Source organism: Dama dama, chromosome 4, assembly GCF_033118175.1.
Source record: "Dama dama isolate Ldn47 chromosome 4, ASM3311817v1, whole genome shotgun sequence".
Classification (NCBI taxonomy): domain Eukaryota; kingdom Metazoa; phylum Chordata; class Mammalia; order Artiodactyla; family Cervidae; genus Dama; species Dama dama.
Genome location: NC_083684.1, coordinates 28028475 through 28045742, shown reverse-complemented (window position 1 = coordinate 28045742; position 17268 = coordinate 28028475). Strand labels below are relative to the sequence as shown.

Genomic DNA, 17268 nt, shown 5'->3' with positions numbered 1-17268 from the left:
GCCCTAATACTGAGTGTAATAATGTGTAACACTACTCAGCAATAAGGAAGAATGAAATAATGCCATTTGCAGCACCATGGATGGACCTAGAGATTATCATACTCAGTGAGGTCAGACAGAGAAAGACAAATATCATATGATGTCACTTAGATGTGGAATCAAAAAAAAAAAAAAAGGATATAAATAAAAGGATAAAATATTTACAAAACAGAAATAGACTCAAAGTCATAGAAAACAAACTTATGGTTACCATAGGGTAAGGGCTGGGAAGGGATAAATTAGGAGTTTGGGATTAACAGGCACACACTACTATACGTAAAAAGATGAACACGTAGGTAGTGTGTAGCACAGGAAACTATACTCAATATTTTGTGATAAACTAAAATGGAAAAGGATCTGAATATATATATAAAACAGAATCACTATGCTGTATGCCTGACACTAATAAAACACTGTAAATCAACTATACTTCTATTAAAAAAAAAAAACAAGTCTCATTCTCTAAGTCACATAGCCCAGATGTAACAGTCTCCGGGGCTGTTGGTACAAAGGCAGGTGCCTGTGTGAACACACAGGACATGCTCCAAAACACACAGGGAGAAATGAACAGCTCAGGTAAGGACTACTTTCCTTGCCACGCAGAGCCGTCACCCAGCATCAAGCCGGTGCTATTTTGTGTTTGCATCCCACGGATTCGCCCTGAGATTTCCACACGCACGCCTACTTTCTTAGCACACCCGCTCTGACTTTTCTGCCATGGCCTGCTTCTAGTGCTGCTGGAAGATGTTGTGCTTAAGAAGGCTCCCAATCCTCAGAGGCCCCCTCAAAGCTTTTAAAGCGAGCATAACATGCGGAATTTCAAATGAAGAACCAACAGCGGAAAGATCATTTACAGTAACTATACAAACAAGCTAAATGAAAGACTGGTGTTCAAGTCATTAAAAATAATAATGCCAAAGCCCCGAGGGCTGAAATGTAAAGCTTCTGCTTCGTGCGAGGAAACTGAAAAGACGGGTGTTTATTATCCCAATCAGAGAACCTGTTAATTTATTTAGTAGGCGATTTTAAGAGGATGTTCGTTCACAGCGAAATCTCACTTGATCAGACTGGAAAACCAGTTAACAACCACAAGGAAAACATCGGCTGAAGCCCAGGGCTTTGGCCAGACAAGCATTAGCTGGAGAGACCAAGGCATCACTGGGAAAGATCAGGGCATCATGGGGAGAGCCCAGCGTGGGGCTCCTGGGAGACACAGTCCCTGACGCCTCCAGCCCCTCTCCTCCTGGGCTCTCTGGAACCAAGCCCAGACTTAGTTATAGAGTCATCTCTCTCACACTTTGCAGATGATGCCTAACATCATGACAACAGAAAAGGAACGAGGTCTCCGGACCTGCCTACCTACAAGTTTCTGTAAAGTAATGAATACAGACAGCTTGGGGACCGTTCACCTGTGCTGCCTGCCTCTTCCTGCCTGCAGAGTGAAAGCACCAGGGATTGGCAGAAGGCACTGGTCTGACAGGGCCAGGACAGCCTTCCTCCTTGGTGACAGCCTGGGCCTCCCCTCTTAAACTTGACCCACCGTAATTCCTTCACGATGCGGCCGTGAGGCAGCTGACAGTAGCAGCTGTGGCTCCTAAGCGAGATGGATGGAATTTTCATAACTGGTTCCCCAAGTTACATTTTACCTTCAAGATAATTTATGAGCTGCTCCGGAGCCTTGAAGAGACAATATGCTTGCCATAAAATTAACTGTAACAGTCTTGTAGGTTATAATTAACACTGGGAGGGTAGCACCAACTGGATGAAACACATGGCATAATTGATGGTGAAACTGGAAAGGGGGCGAGCGAACAGTATCATTACGGCACACGCTGCCTTAGCAGAACTGATGCTTTCCAGGGGTTAATTACAATCGCCTTCTAGGGCCGCTGCTCTGGTGGGGAAGAGGCCGGAGCTGGCCAGGGAGGGCTAGAGATTTCCTGGCAGGGTCCCGGGGCACCTGGACATGGAGGCAGAGGCTATCGGCAGGCTGGGGTGAGAGACAGGCCGAACCCAGAGCAGGTCGAGCATCTGGCAGGATGCTTCCAGGATTTCAGACCGGGAGCTCCACACGCCTGCCTTCTAGACATGACTTCATTTTCTCCATAAACCGCATCTTTTTCAGTGATGATAAAGATCTGGATCAAAAGAAGGGAGCTGGAACTTCCAAAATGCCCTCCCCAAGGCTTAGGATAGTCATTCAGAATACAACGTTAACAGAATCGAACCATTTCAATGTAACATGGGCAGAAGTTCGTAAAAAATTAAGATGGTCCATGTTAAACCTCAGGTTTATTAAATCACAAAGTGGCACCCTGTCCAGAGAAGAGGATGAAGAGAAAGCTAGTAAGAAATGTAAGAAAAGGCTTGTCGATCACTCGTCTCTTGGAAAGAAACACTAAGCTATGCCTTTCCTGGCGTGGATACTAAAAAGCCTGATCAATACCGCCCAATCGCCGAATATTCTAAACACACAGGAATCACTCAAATAATTTCAATAAGCAATGTTAAGGTGACCGGACCTATATTTGTTGTTTGATTTGTTTGTTTTGTTTCTGTCCTGGGACAAGACAGTGAAAAATCATCCTGATAAATGAGGCAACAGTGTCCCCTACAGGCCGGCAGAGCTATTCCCTACCCCCACCCTTCACCCCATTCCTTCCTCAACTGAAAGCCAGAGTTAAACTTTTATCTAGAACCTGGAATATCCATTACAGGGAAAATTTATAAAATACACTGGGGACACCCCTGAGATAAAATAAAATTACTGCTCTTCACGTGCGGTAAATTGTTTCCTAGATATAAACATACTGTACTGCAGTGATTAACCCATTATAGAGAAGATAAATGCTACCCATTCAGCCTAAGGAAATCTACTCAAATCAGCCTTAACTAACCCGGCTCTGAAATTACTCCACTTAAAGGATTTACAGATCCTTGGAGGCTAAACTTTGATGCTCTCATCTGGGCCCCTACTCTCCCAACTTCTAAGAGATTGTAACCAGTATAGAAGAGATGACATAGCTATAAATGTAATAACTTTACTTTCAAGGATTTAAGGTAGGGAGATTTATAAAGTATGAGCTGGAAACTACTTCCTTAGAGAGAGAGAGAGGTGCCCCCCACAATTAAAAAGTACGAAACGCGCTTAGGTACCAGAGGAAATACACATTTACAGACATACGCCCATCTACCTCCACGCTTAGACCCAGGTCAAGTACTAGGAGAACATGTGAGTGGCTGACAAAGAGGAAAGTCTTATTACTCCAGCTCTGGCTACGGCCACACAGCAGAGGTCTGAGCTGGGCTGTCTTGGCTTAAATTCCATTTCCACTGCAATGTAGGAGACGCAGGAGACGCAGGTTCCATCCCTGGGTCAGGAAGATCCCCTTTAGGCGGGCATGACAACCCACTCCAGTATTCTTGCCTGGAGAAACCCATGAACAGAGCCTGGCAGTTGACAGTCCATACGGTCACACAGAGTCGGACACAACTGACGCAAGTGAGCAGACATGCATGCACTATTAGCTCTGCTGCCCTGGGCAATGACTTTGCATCCTTCTGTCTTCCTTTTCTCACCTTCTAAAGCATTTAAAACTTTGTCTGGCACTTAGAGAGTTCTCACTAAATGTTCACTGCTACTCTGGCTAAAATTAGGACAACTTCAGGTTTCAAGGACAGTGGAGGTAAAAGGTAAAAGCCTTCAGGAGTGACAACTACCCCAACTTTAGTGGCCCCCTGGGCGCTAACTCAGAGGGTCACACCTTGCCAGAGAGGGAAGATGCCTTCGAGGTCACGGAATCAAGCCACTTCTTTTGTAGACAGAGCTGCTGAGATCCGATGTCTCTGACGTGCCCAGAGTCTACAAGCCAGCTGAAGACAGGATTCAAATTGGTATTCAAGTCTCTGTCAATTTGATGTGACAGTCCTTACTCAAGACAGGGCCTCACATGGGTTGAGTTCTAGCTAACGTTCCCTCCTTCACCAATTCAGCAACATCCAGCCATATCACGAAGCTTGGGTTTTACATGGGGGCACTCTCGCAAAGGAGAGGCCAGTTTAAGTGAGTCTGGCTTACACTGCTCTTCACTTTTTTGTTTTGATCTGAACAGGAGCGGAATTTTTTTTCCTAATTTTTGGCCACAGCATGTGGCATGGGATATCTTAGTTTCTCAACCAGGGATCAAACCAGTGCCTTCTGCAGTGGAAGCAAAATGTCTTAACCACTGGACTGCCAGGGAAGTCCTTGAAAAGGAGGGGCAATTTTTATTGAGCACATAGTATGTGACAGGTATTTGCTGTAGGTGTTTTCCATGGAATCCCTTAAACATTTCTAAGGAATATGTTCTCTTACTATCCCCTCAGGCAAGTTACAAATGAGAAAACTGAGGTTCAAAGGGGTTAAGTAACTTGTTGAGTTCATCACAACTTGCCTGGAGTTTCAGAAGTAGATCTGAGATTCAAACCTAGGCCATCTGCTCAGCATCTATGCTCCTAACCTCTATACCGTAGTCATAAACTTTACTCTGGAAGAAATCATTTTTCCCCCCTTAACACTGAGACCTCTCTGGAGACAAGGCAGCCCAGATTTTATCCTCTGGCCCATAATCACATCGAGCTTTCTCCCCTCTCTCACACACACTTGAAAACAGGAGGCTCTTACCCACGTGTAGGCTGTACAGTTAACTCAGTGGAGCAGCAGTCCTCACAGAGGCCGGGCATATAAAGAATCACACAAGAATATTTCCGGTGAACCTGCCACTTTCATCTCTGGGACAAGGACTTCTCCAGAATCCAGACTTAACCCCTTTGTACTGCATTATTAGACAAGATTATTATTTCCCCTGGTCAAGTGTTATTCATTCCTATAACCTCAGGGAGTACAGTAGCGTCTGGTACCAGGTAGGCACGTGACAGATATTTGCTAAATCAGTGAGTGATGACTGACTGCTCACTCACAGTCATCATAAATACCATCTATTAAATGCTGGACTGTATTGTCACACTGTCACGTGTAATCTTCCCCCACCCTCGACGTCAATGAGATATGTATAGCTTCTACTGTTTACTCATAAGAGATACTTGCGAATACAACATGAGGTGAATTTAAGCCTTCTTTAAAGTGAAGACATTTAAAGTGACACATCTTTTGTGTTAAAGTCATTGGAAACTAGGGTGCAAACTATCTAAGAAAAAATTAATGCTGTGGACTCCAAGGATGGTGAGTGTCAGAACACTGGCATTCCCTGACTGTGTCACAAATCTGACCCACTAGGACTAGAGTTGCAAGTTTGATAACAAGTGATCATCTTAGGATGAACATGAGAAGAGGAAATTTTATCTCTGTTTCAACTGAATGACTATATTTTGCTTCTGCTGTGTGCTGAATAGGTAGGACATGGCAACTGTGCACATTTTTTTAAAGAGTTTTTTTGGAGTGGACCATTTATAAAGTCTTTATGGAATTTGTTAAATTCCATAAATTTAACAAATTTATGTTATTTGTTAACATAATTGCTTCTATGTTAAATTTTTTGGGGGGTTTTGGCCACAGGGCATGTGGGGTTTTAGCTCCCCAACCAGGGATCAAACCTGCACTCTCTGAATTGGAAGGCGAAGTCTTAACCACTGGACGGCCGGGGAAGTCGCCGCACATTATTTTTTTAAAGAAATGTTCAGAGTTCTACTCAGGAAAACACTTTTTATTGATCATTCCACTTGAATAGAAGCTCCATGAGAGAAAAATGCTCATCAGTTTTGTCCACTGCTGTTTCTAACACCTGGAACAGTGCTTGATAAGTAGCTGCTGCTTGATAAGTATTTAATGAATAAATCAATGAATGAACCCATGTTTTCTCAAAAAACTGAAGAAGCACTGCCTCTAAGAAACAGCCAGCTACCACTCGGAAAACTGCCAGGAGCAGGGCCCATACTGAAGCCTATGTGTTGATTTTACAAATAAGATGCGCAGAAGTCAATTGGCTTTTGTCCCCCATAAAACCGTTCAAATCGTGACAGTAACAATGGTAATAACATTAACAACACTTGCCTCCTTAAGATAAGTTGCTGTATCTTGGAAGAAAGGTAACTTTATCTCTAGACTCATTTAATCCCTGTGCTCTAAATTTATACAATGTTTCATTTCCTACACATTTATGAGGAGGTTTTATGGAGTTATCCGATTTTATGGAGTAATCTGGTTCAGAGACACAAAGGACATTCTTCTGCTAAGGGCAGCAGAAAGCGGAGACTGCAATTATTAAAGGAGATGGGGCAGACGCATTAAAAAGAATGACATGGATGACAACTAGCCGGCCAGTGCCTCCCTGCTCCCCTACCCCCCACGCTACACACACATTTAGCTCATTGCAGGGGGCAGCCACTGAACTGGAGATGCCACAACTTCTGGTTCCCAACTAACATGGTCAGATGACTCATCACCTGTTGTCTCACAGGACAACAGCCTCATCATCTCATGGGCCTCCCTGCGGGCTCAGTCTGTAAAGAACCTGCCTGCCAATGCAGAAGACACAGGCTTGATCCCTGGGTCTGGAAGATCCCCTGGAGAAGGAAACGGCAACCCACTCCAGTATTTTTGCCTGGGAAATCCCATGGACAGAGGAGCCTGGTGGGCTGCAGTCCATGGGGTTGCAAAGAGTCAGACACGACTTCACAACTGAGCAACAACATCATTCCATAGCCCAACCTCAAGGCTGGTGAGTCCACTTTCTGTGACCACGACTTCCTCGTATTGAAGACAAATCTGGCCCCAATGCCTCGTTGCCAAGCCTGAGCTCATCACTGTGCTGACACCATCAAAGCCCATCCGGATATCAGCAGGTAACCAGCAAAGATCAGCTGCCCTTTGAAATATGGACTCGAAGCCATGCTCAGCCTCAGCTCTGCTCTCCTGGCCTGAAACCGACCCCTTACTCAGAGAAATGCCCTGGGGAGGCCCTTTCCCCTCGCCCTATTCTTCCTTTCTTCATTCATTCAATTTCACTTTCGGGAAGGACAGGGACTCAGGAACGGCTGGCTCAGGGCGGCCATGTCTGTCTGTCCTGGTCCCGGCTCAGTTCCACGCTGTTCACTCCTGGGCTCTTCCTCGAGAACCCAAGTCAGTCTGTGCCCAGAGCGCAAGGGTCAGAGGTGTTGGGTTGGGAGTTAAATCCCAGAGACTCAGCGCCTATTAGAGATCTCCCCTTATATCCAGTTTCCAGGTTTCCATCCTTGGTAGGATTAGACGACTATAAACTCAAAGCAATAGGCCAATATCTCAAATGCTCATTCCTCCTCAAAATTATGAAGGAGGGACTTCCTTTTTGCCCTCTTTTTAATGCATCTTTCTTTTTAATGCGTCTGCTCCATTTCCGACAGCATAGAGCACAGTTACCTGTATATAGTAAGCATTCAGAAAATAACTTATAACTGCAAAACTGGACGGGGGCAACCTGTCAGGCTTGAGTAGAATTCGGGCCTGCCAGCAGACAAAAAGAGAGATCAGATAACCATGGAGAAAACTGTGTGAGCCTGACAACCAAAGTCGATCCACACAAAATGTTTTACCTGTTGCATCCATATCAGAATTCTGAAGCTGATTAGCTTAGGAAAGAAAACGCTGTTCGTTACAAGATCTGGGTTATAACAACTCGATTTTGTAGCCTGTCCAAAGTGGATCCATCCTGGAGGTAAGTGATGATGGTTGGGGCTGTGGAAAGTAACAGGATGGTCACATCTCAATAATAGATGTCTGGGTGTTTTACTTGTCCAGAAAAAGATGGTAACTTGGCAGTTTTTTGAGAAGCCAAAGCCCAATGTGGGAAAGACATGTACACATAGACATCTAGGGGGACTTCCCTGGTGGTCCAGTGGCTAAGACTTCACCTTCCAGTGCAGGGGGTGTGAGTTCGATCCCTGGTATGGGGGCTAAGATTCCACATGCCTCTTGGCCAAAAACCCAAAGCATAATACAGAGCAATATTGTAACAAATTCTATAAAAGCTTTAAAAATGGTGCACATCGGAAAAAAAAAAAAAAAGACAACTAGGTCTACAAAGCTACTTTTAACTGGAAAGAAGTAGTTCTAAAAGTTTTTCTAAGAAACTACCATAAACAAAAAAAAACACATGATTTCAAGGTTCATCCCCACTATAGCATGTATCAGTTCTTCATTCTTTTTTATTGCCAAAAAATATTGGCTATAAAAAAGAAAAAAAAAAAAACTTTTTTCTATACCACTTTAAGGCTCCTTGGACCCAACTGAAATTGTCTACTAGGGAAATATAGTAAGCCCTGTTTGAGCCTAGAAGTGGGTGGAGCTTAGGTGAACAGACTTTCCGTTGGATTGGGCTACATTCCCATCCAGTGTGCAATGTTCAGAGATTCTATAATGAAAGAAATCTAGGAGAATGGTAGAAGCGGGATGTAGGGGAGAATCAGAAAGAAATAAATACACACATGGGCCACATGCAAATAAATAAAGGACTGGGCACACTCATGCCAGCTTCATTTGGAGCTCTATCTATCCTACAAGCCATATACCCTAACAGGCTCATGACCTCTTTACCACTTAAAGGATAAGTCCTTAAGTCTGTCATGTTTTAAAATCTCCTAATTAAAAAAAAAGTGGTATTAAACAAGCGCATGAAAAGATGCTCAACATCATTAGTCATCAGGGAAATGCAAATCAAAACCACAAGGAGATAACACTAGGATGTCTATAATATAATCCAAAAAAAGGAAAAGAACAAGAGTTGGCAAGATTGTAGAAAAATCGAAACCTTTAGGTACTACTGGTGGGAATGTAAAATGGTGGAGCAGTTGACGAAAAGAGCTTGGCAGCTCCTCAAGAAGTTAACCATGGAGTTGTTATACGACCCACCCATTCCAGGCTTAGGTTTGTACTCAGAGGAGCTGAAAACGTGCCACTCAAACACTTGTACATGAGTGTACACAGCAGTACTATTTGTAAGAGCCAGAAAGTTGGAAACAACCCAGATGTCCATCAACCAATGAACAGATCAACACAACATGGTCTATGCATACAACGCAGGATTTTTTGGCAATAAAAAGGAGCGAAGAACTGATACAATGGGGATGAACCTTGAAATCATTATGCTAAATGAAAAGACGTCAAGTACAAAAGGTCACATATTGCGTGATTCCATTCGTATGAAATGTTCAGAATCGGCAAATCTATAGAGACAGAAAGTAGATGAGACAGAAAGTGGTTGTCAGGGACTGTAGGGAGAAGGGAAACTTGAGAGTGGTTGTTCACAGTTTCAGGGTTTCATTTGGGGGTAATAGAAATGCTCTGAAATTGAATAATGGTGATGGTTGTACAATCTTGTGTATACTCTAAAAAAAAAAAAACAACACTTAACTGTATATTTTCAAATGATTCATTTTATGTTACATGAATTATATCTCAATTTATATGCAAAACAGAAAAAGAGACACAGAAGTACAGAACAGACTTTTGAACTCTGTGGGAGAAGGTGAGGGTGGGATGTTTCGAAAGAACAGCATGTATATTATCTATGGTGAAACAGATCACCAGCCCAGGTGGGATGCATGAGACAAGTGCTCGGGCCTGGTGCACTGGGAAGACCCAGAGGAATCGGGTGGAGAGGGAGGTGGGAGGGGGGATCGGGATGGGGAACACATGTAAATCCATGGCTGATTCAATGTATAACAAAACCCCCTGAAAAAATAAATAAATAAAGGAGAAAAAAAAATAAAAATAAAAAAATAAAAAAACCCCGAATGGCCTGGCTTTCATCTTATTTTTTATATTTGCACCTTGCCGAGCAAAAATTTAAAGGAGAATGCTTTAAAGTTAAAAAGCACACTTCATTCTGGAAATGTACCTCAGCTCCCTGAGTTATCCTTCACCCAACCCAATGAGATTTCTGCTCACTGCAAATCCCTGTGGATATACACAGTCAAGACAAAACCTAAGATGAAAAATATGGTAACTTTGAGTAATGTTTAGTAGATTTTTATTTCTATTTTAAACATAAGCATTGTCTGGGTGTGGCTTGTATGATGCAGGCAACAGTGTTCAATTAAGGAGTTTTCAACAGCATGGCAATGTTAGATTTCAGAGACATCTACAATTAAATACTTTCCAGGGAGGGTTAGCGCAAAGGGCCACTCTTGTGGTCACGACAGCTCTACTGCTTTCTCTTCCACTGCTTTCCACAGCCTCTTTCTAGGAATTTGCTTAGTTCTCATCCCCAGATAAATTGGCTGCTGAACACACAATAAGAATTTATCTCAAGCACAGCACCTCACACAGTATTTTATATCGAATAGGCATACAAAATACACAAAAATGCTCAGGACTTTCCTGGTGGTCCAGGCATTAAGCATCCATCTTGCAATGCAGGGGATGTGGGTTCGATCCCTGGTGGGGGAATTAAGATCCCACATGCTACAGAGCAACTAAGCTAGCACACCGCCAACTACTGAGCCACACTGCAACAAAGAATCCAGCGTGATGCAAGGAAGATCCCTTGTGTCATAACTATGACCCAAAGCAGCCAAAGAATAAATTTTAAAAACCTATTTTCTAAAATGCTCATTGAATAAAATCACCATCTTTCAGAAAGGAGAAGCGTAGGATGTGCCTCTGAAGAAGAGCACAGAGATTTGTGAACACCAATGTCGCTGGTCAGAAACCAGGACAACCAGAGGCCAGAGGAAGCTGGGAGAGAGTTTTATTTAGATAGATTGCTTTCTGAGTCGCTCAGTCACATCTGACTCTTTGCGACCCTATGGGCTGTAGCCCACCATGCTCCTCTGTCTGCAAGACTTTTCAGGTAAGCATACTGGAGTGCATTGCCATTTCCCCCTCCAGGGGATCGTCCCGACCCAAGGATGGAACTTGCCTCTCCTGTGTCTCCCACATTGAAGATGGATTCTTCACCTGCTGAGCCGTACGGGGAACCCCCTTAGACAGATTACTCTTCTCCATTCACAAGTAAAGGAACATATAGCTTGAGACTGACCCATTGTTGGCTCTAATCAGCATTGTTATGATGTTTCTTTGAAAAAGGGATAAAGAAAGGAATACACATATCTACTCAATTAGCATTAGGCACTTTCTTATTTTTACAGGAAAACTGCCAAGTGTAGGAGTAAAACAGTGTGCAAGAGTCACATGTATATTTAGTATCTAAAAAAAAAAAAAAAAAAAAGAATGTACAACGTTCAGTGGCCAGTTGCTGAAACGGATTGCAATTTTTTGGTAAAGCATTTTTGCTAAGCTTGACTTAGTTACGTTCTCTCGACTAAGCATGCAAGCAGGAAAAATAATAATTTGCTTCACATTCTGACATGTTCAAGGCAAAGGAAGCCCATTCCTTTCCTTAAGCTGACTACAAATAATTATTCCATAACAAACACACCCTCAGATTTTTCAGTGATCTAGGCAAGACGTCAGGGATTTGTGTAAAATAAACAAAGGCACTGATTTTTTTTTTTTTTTCTTCTTATTTAGAAAAACAATTCGGGCCTGGACTTGGAACTGTACCTTTTCTTTAGGGCACTTTTCAAATGATAATTTCTTCCACTGTCACCATTAAATCTTAATCCATTCCAGCTCCTTGCATGGGTCATTGAGTCTATATGTACTGCTGTTATTTTAAAATGTTTCCCCTTGGTAGGGAAAGAGGGGGAGAAAAGATGTTGAGGACCAGATGGGCCTCTTCACAGTTCATTTATCAAACCTAATACGCTGGGCTCCACCCTCCTCTCACTCACTACCGCGGTTAAACTTCCATATAATTTGGTAATCATTTTCATTATCAGAGAGTGACCCCTGAGCAGCCGATCCCGGGACACCCAGCCCTTGCAGCTGCTCTTTTTTTGCCTTTTCCTACAGTAGACCTTAAGAACCTTCGAGTTTATTAGCTGCAGACTGACCTTCGGGCTGCAGAGGTCAAGAAGGGGTCAGATCAGAGGGCTTGGCCAGTTCTTTAAAAGCTATAACAAGCTGTCCATCAGGCGGAGTGGACTGTATAAACAAAGCCAAATCTTCAGAAATTCGGTACCACTTCTGTTAACACTTACCCTGCATTCACACGGCTTCTCCCGATGTACTTGGGATCTTTCAACTCCAGGGAAGTGAATAGACAGCCCTAATAAGCCTATTTGGAGAGGGTTGTTTATGGGATTACCGGGCTTGGGGAAGGAAACCCACAGGACTCAGATATGCCTCGAGAATCCCAGGGTCGTGTGACACTGTGACAAACTCAGTTACCCCGAGTCACGCAGAATTGACACTTTCCTCCAAAAGCCAAATTACAGGGAACATATGCTTTCAGTTTAAGAGACTTCAGTGCATCCCAAACAATGGCTCGGCTCCTGGCCCTTGCAGAGACAGACAAATATTTGAAAACCAAGTTACGAGTTGTGCAGAAGACAGCCTCCCTAATATCGTTCACATAAACGAACCTACCAAAGCCTTTATTACAACAGGACTTCCACTAAAGCTAGCACCAGCTGCGGAGTCTCAGTGACCTAAATTTCTTCAAGTCCTACTCTTACTCTTTCTAATGCATTCTCTAAGGTGCAGTATCAGGTAATTAGAGTCATCTGTATTTAACTTTCGGAGGGAAAAAAAAAAAATTTCTATTACCTAAATCTCATGGATCCCCTGATAGCTGGGGTGAAAAGTAAAATACTGTAACCCATTGCTTGGCCTTTGGCAAGCACTAATTATTATCTGTCAGAGTACGTTTTGCCTTGTGTAGTTCCGAATTTACACAATAGGCCCACCTCTGAAACCCAGACTACTCTGGGTTAATGCCAGAGAGGGTGTTTTATAACTTTCACCACCGCACGCCTGATGGACACTCCAGGCGATGCCCAGTTCCAGACGGCCAGGGGAAGCTTTGATGAGGAAAATAAAGGTGGATGGCAACTGTCTGTTTATACAGACCGCATGGACGAGTCTTTTAGATAGATCAATGGGATGGGAAACATCAAATGGGGCTGGTCGAGGGATGGGGGTCGGGGGTTGGCGGGGGAAGGATTACGGTTATTGAATACTCTGAGGACACTTCTGAGCTCTCAAGACACTGCCCTCTTGAAATTTTCTTTCAGGTGTTTGGTTTTAAGGAGGTCTGCAGAGTGTCAGCGGCTAAGCTCTTTCTTGTCTCCTCCCCTGCCACAAAGGAAACTCGACAAGTTTTGTTTCAGATGCTAGACTACGTCAACTTCAGCCCTGGCTCCAACTCCTGATTAAATTGTTAGTAGTTAAGGGCCAGAAATGCAGCAACCAGACTCCTTTTAAAAACAGGCCACTTTTGGCCATGCCGTCTGATGCGTTGGTGTATTAGAAAATTATTGTTAACAAAGCGAATGCTTTCAACAGAGGCCGTCCGTTCTTGTTCTCAACATTTCTTCTAGCTGTGCTGTCTGCGGAGGGGTTGAGGGGATGGGAGAGGGTTTACAGGGGACTTCTTTCCTTTCTTTTCTTTCCTTCTTTCTCTCTCTCTCCCCTTCCCTCCCGCCCATCCTTCCTTCTATCTTCTGCTGTCTTTCTTTCTTCTTTTAATATATTTTTTTAGATTATTTTTTTTGATGTGGGCCATTTTAAAGTCTTTATTCTATCTGTTACAATATGGCTTCTATTTTATGCTTTGCCTTTCTAGCCACGAGGCATGTGGGATCTTAGCTTCCCTGACCAGGAGTTGAACCTATATCCCCTGCATTGGAATGAAAAGTCTTAACCACTAGCCCGCCAGGGAAGTTCCTTCCCTTCCTTTCGTATTTAATAAGAATCACCAGGGGAATTCTCTGGCAGTGAAGTGCTTAAGACTCCATGCTTTCACTGCTGAGGGCCCAGGTTTGATCCCTAGTCTGGGAACTAGGATCCCACAACCCTCACAGCACAGCCAAAAAAAAAAAAAAAAATCACCAGCAGAAAAGATATAAAAGGTCAAAGAGAGAGAGCAATCTCTTAGACGTCCCCTCATGGATATTCTACTATTTAATAAAATATGCATACTTTAGTGAATATACGTATTTAAACTGTAATAGAAAGAAACATTTTAAATTAATTATTGAAACATCGATTGAAAATCATTTCATGACTGTAGTTGAGAAACTGTCATTCTCCCTGACCACACTACAAAAAGGGGGTAAGGGGAAAATGTGACTGGGAATTTTAAAATGATGGTTTCAATGCAAGTCTAAATTCAGAAACAATACACATATGTGAAAAAGCAGCTTTCTGATACCGAATGATAATGGATAGTTCATACTCTTCACTGTCTCCTTTTTTGGAAAATGCTCATCTTCAGCTTTGTTCAAGCAAATCTATTTTTATGATAATTGTTACTAGTAAAGCCATTAATTATTATAAATTCTGTTGCATGAACTCATTTGGAGAATATTATGGCTATCAATAAATGTTCTTCACTCCCAGGCACACAGAATTTTTAAGCATCGAATAAGACTCGGACGCAGAATCCAGCATAATTTTCCTGACTCCTCTCCTCTTGCTCAGAGACTGATGGTAATTCAACAATACACATTACACGTCTAAAGGATAATTTTAACATTTGAAGGAACTGATTCTTTGCTTCTACCAGCAAAGCATTTTTCAAAGAAAAGCAGGATAACATGGTACTTAGCATGCAAGAATCCATTCTGTAAAAACTGATGACCTATAGACACTTTTTACCAGCCACAGCTGTCTAACCACAGTTAAGTCCATGTGCATAGAAACGGGGCTGAAGCCAAAGTCATCTCTATTTGGTCAGTTCTGCATAGACTAAGTGCAAGCAATCTGCCTCCCGCGTGATGTAAGAACACTGTGTGAATTTCCTAGACACCTGCCCCAGCTAAACAGCAGTGCTGACTTTTAGACAGTTGATTAAAAGGGTTCTTCAGCATCAGGTACTCAGATTACGTTATGCTCAAGATGTAAACATTTATGCTAAACGCTACACTCGAGGATAAATCATATATGCATACAGATGACATCATGGATCACTGCAATTAGTGCAGGTACCATGGGCAGCAAAGAAAACTTTGGCTGAAAGCATCTGTAACTTGCTTCTATTTTTTCATGGCCCCTCCACTGAGAGGGATGAGGCCAGCCGTCAGGAAGGGCTTCCCCAAAGAGAGCCCTCATTTTCCAGGGACAACAAATCCCATTTCGTAATAGAACAAACCTGGCATGCCACTCTCTCCTCAGGTTCTGGCGAGTGGTGATCGCGGCGAGGATGGACGTCAACATCTCATTCTTTTGCTCCATGGAGATCCCCTCTCTTCTAACTTCACGAAGCACAGCGCTTGTCTAGAAGAAACGATCCCAAAAAGAGAAAGTGAAAGTGAAAAATTAATCATGAAAAAAAGCCCATAAGCAAATAAGGACAGTAAATCAATGGCTTTTTTATTACAGTTCCCCTGCTAACAAATCAATACAGTAAATGATGGTCAAAAATGGCCAGCATATATTTTGTACTTAATCAATGTACACGGCACAAAAGGTAAACTCTAAAGCTCCGTTGCCTTAAGTAACATGTCAAGATGCTGTGCGTTCTCACTCTAATTTTCTCAGTGCACCAATGATTTTTTTTTCCCTGGCAACTGCTGACCACGAGCTACTATTAGAAATTATTTTCACGTACGCTTCACTCTGTGTTGTTTGTTTGGCCTCTTAAAAAAGAACAGTCTCTGACTTTCCTTCTGTTTCCTGCCACCCAGCTGAGGCTTACTGCACTGCCTTTCTTATTTGAATCATTAATTTCTATTTCCAGCCATGCCAGGAATTTTTTCTTTTTTGGGGTTCACTCCATTTTCCTTGCTTGCTGCAAATCAAGAGCTTACGAAGAAAGGAACACTAAGAGCACAAGAATCAAAGAAGAGTATATCTCTATGGATATCTTTCCAGGTTTGAAAATCCACTACCTGCTTCAAATAGTAGAGACAGGGATTCGTATGCATTGTAGACACATGATTTGGGGAAGAATCTGCTATTCCATGGTTATGGCTATGGTACTTAAAAAAAAAAAAACTAGGTGAATACACAGGTGAGTACAAAAACACTCGAAATTTAACACTGCTTTTTTAAGTAGTTGAAAAGCAAGCGCATCACACCTGGCTCACTCTAATAACTAGTGTTACATCGAAACTCAAATTTGAAATTGTCATTTCAACTTTACAACTCACCTCTGTAGGTTCTTTTTATATGTGTCTTAAACATGCAAATGTCTGTGACACTAGAAAAACAATTAAGAAAATAATGGAAAGTATTCTACTGGTACTTGAAATCCGAGTGAACAAATGCCTTTCAAGTTCTAATCACAGAACTTTTCTTCACATGCATTTACCTTCATATATTAACAACTGGAGTAGAAATCTTTAGGATTTATAAATGTTGTTCTTCATAGAAAGGTTGGGGGGGGGGGCTTCTTTGGAGATGTTATAACTAAAGCAATTGCTAAAGGGAATAAAACTGCCACTTTCTCTGCTCTAATCACTTGGTATAGTCCTTATTTTGGAGTAGGAAATGGCAACCCACTCCAGTATTCTTGCCTGAAGAATCCCATGGACAGAGGAGACTGGCAGGCTACCATCCATGGGATCGCAAAAGAGTCAACCACGACTTAGTGACTAAACAATTCCTTATTTAACTGACGTCCACACCTTCACTGATGTGAAGAGTACACTCAACATCTGATTCTCATGGATCTTGACATACTACTTCCCCAATCCTCTATAACATTTTACACTGTATGCTTAATATCTTCAAGACAACCGTGAGAAGACATGTGACACACACTTGCAGTTTTCGTTGCCCTCCATCCATACCCAGTCCCCCTTTCCTGTAACAGCACCCAGCTCTCCTTGTGGGGGAAGTCTTTTATTGTATGTAATCTTAGCGGGACTGTCAACCAAAGTGTTCTGCTCTCCCCCATCAAGGATGTGGGCCAGGCCAACCTAATTCTCTTTTCCAGGACTTTAGACACTTAAGAATGACAAAGAAGGGGGGGGGGGGGGCGGGTTGCAGAATGTAGTAGTAGCAATTTATCTATATTTCCACAGTTCCTACCACCCATAGTCCTCAAAGTATTCCCGGCTTCCTGAAATTTGAGTCCAGATCACTTTCTTTTTTTTTTTCATATACATAATTAAATTTATTTCTTTTTAATTGAAGGATAATTGCTTTATAATATTTTATTGGTTTCTACCAAATATCAAGAAGAATCA

At 42.5% G+C, this 17268-nt stretch overlaps 1 protein-coding gene across 5 annotated transcripts in view; it reads right to left on the bottom strand.

Moving 5' to 3' along the window:
* The window catches only part of FTO (FTO alpha-ketoglutarate dependent dioxygenase), a 414507-nt gene that overhangs the window by 168574 nt on the left and 228665 nt on the right, over positions 1–17268 (bottom strand). For all 5 annotated transcript variants that reach the window (XR_009692357.1, XR_009692356.1, XM_061138528.1 and 2 more), the window contains one exon: positions 15228–15352. Coding sequence is in view for 3 of the 5 variants with exons in the window: in XM_061138528.1 (XP_060994511.1) it covers positions 15228–15352 (125 nt within the window). In the remaining 2 variants the exon portion in view is untranslated. The remainder of the gene's footprint in view (positions 1–15227; positions 15353–17268) is intronic.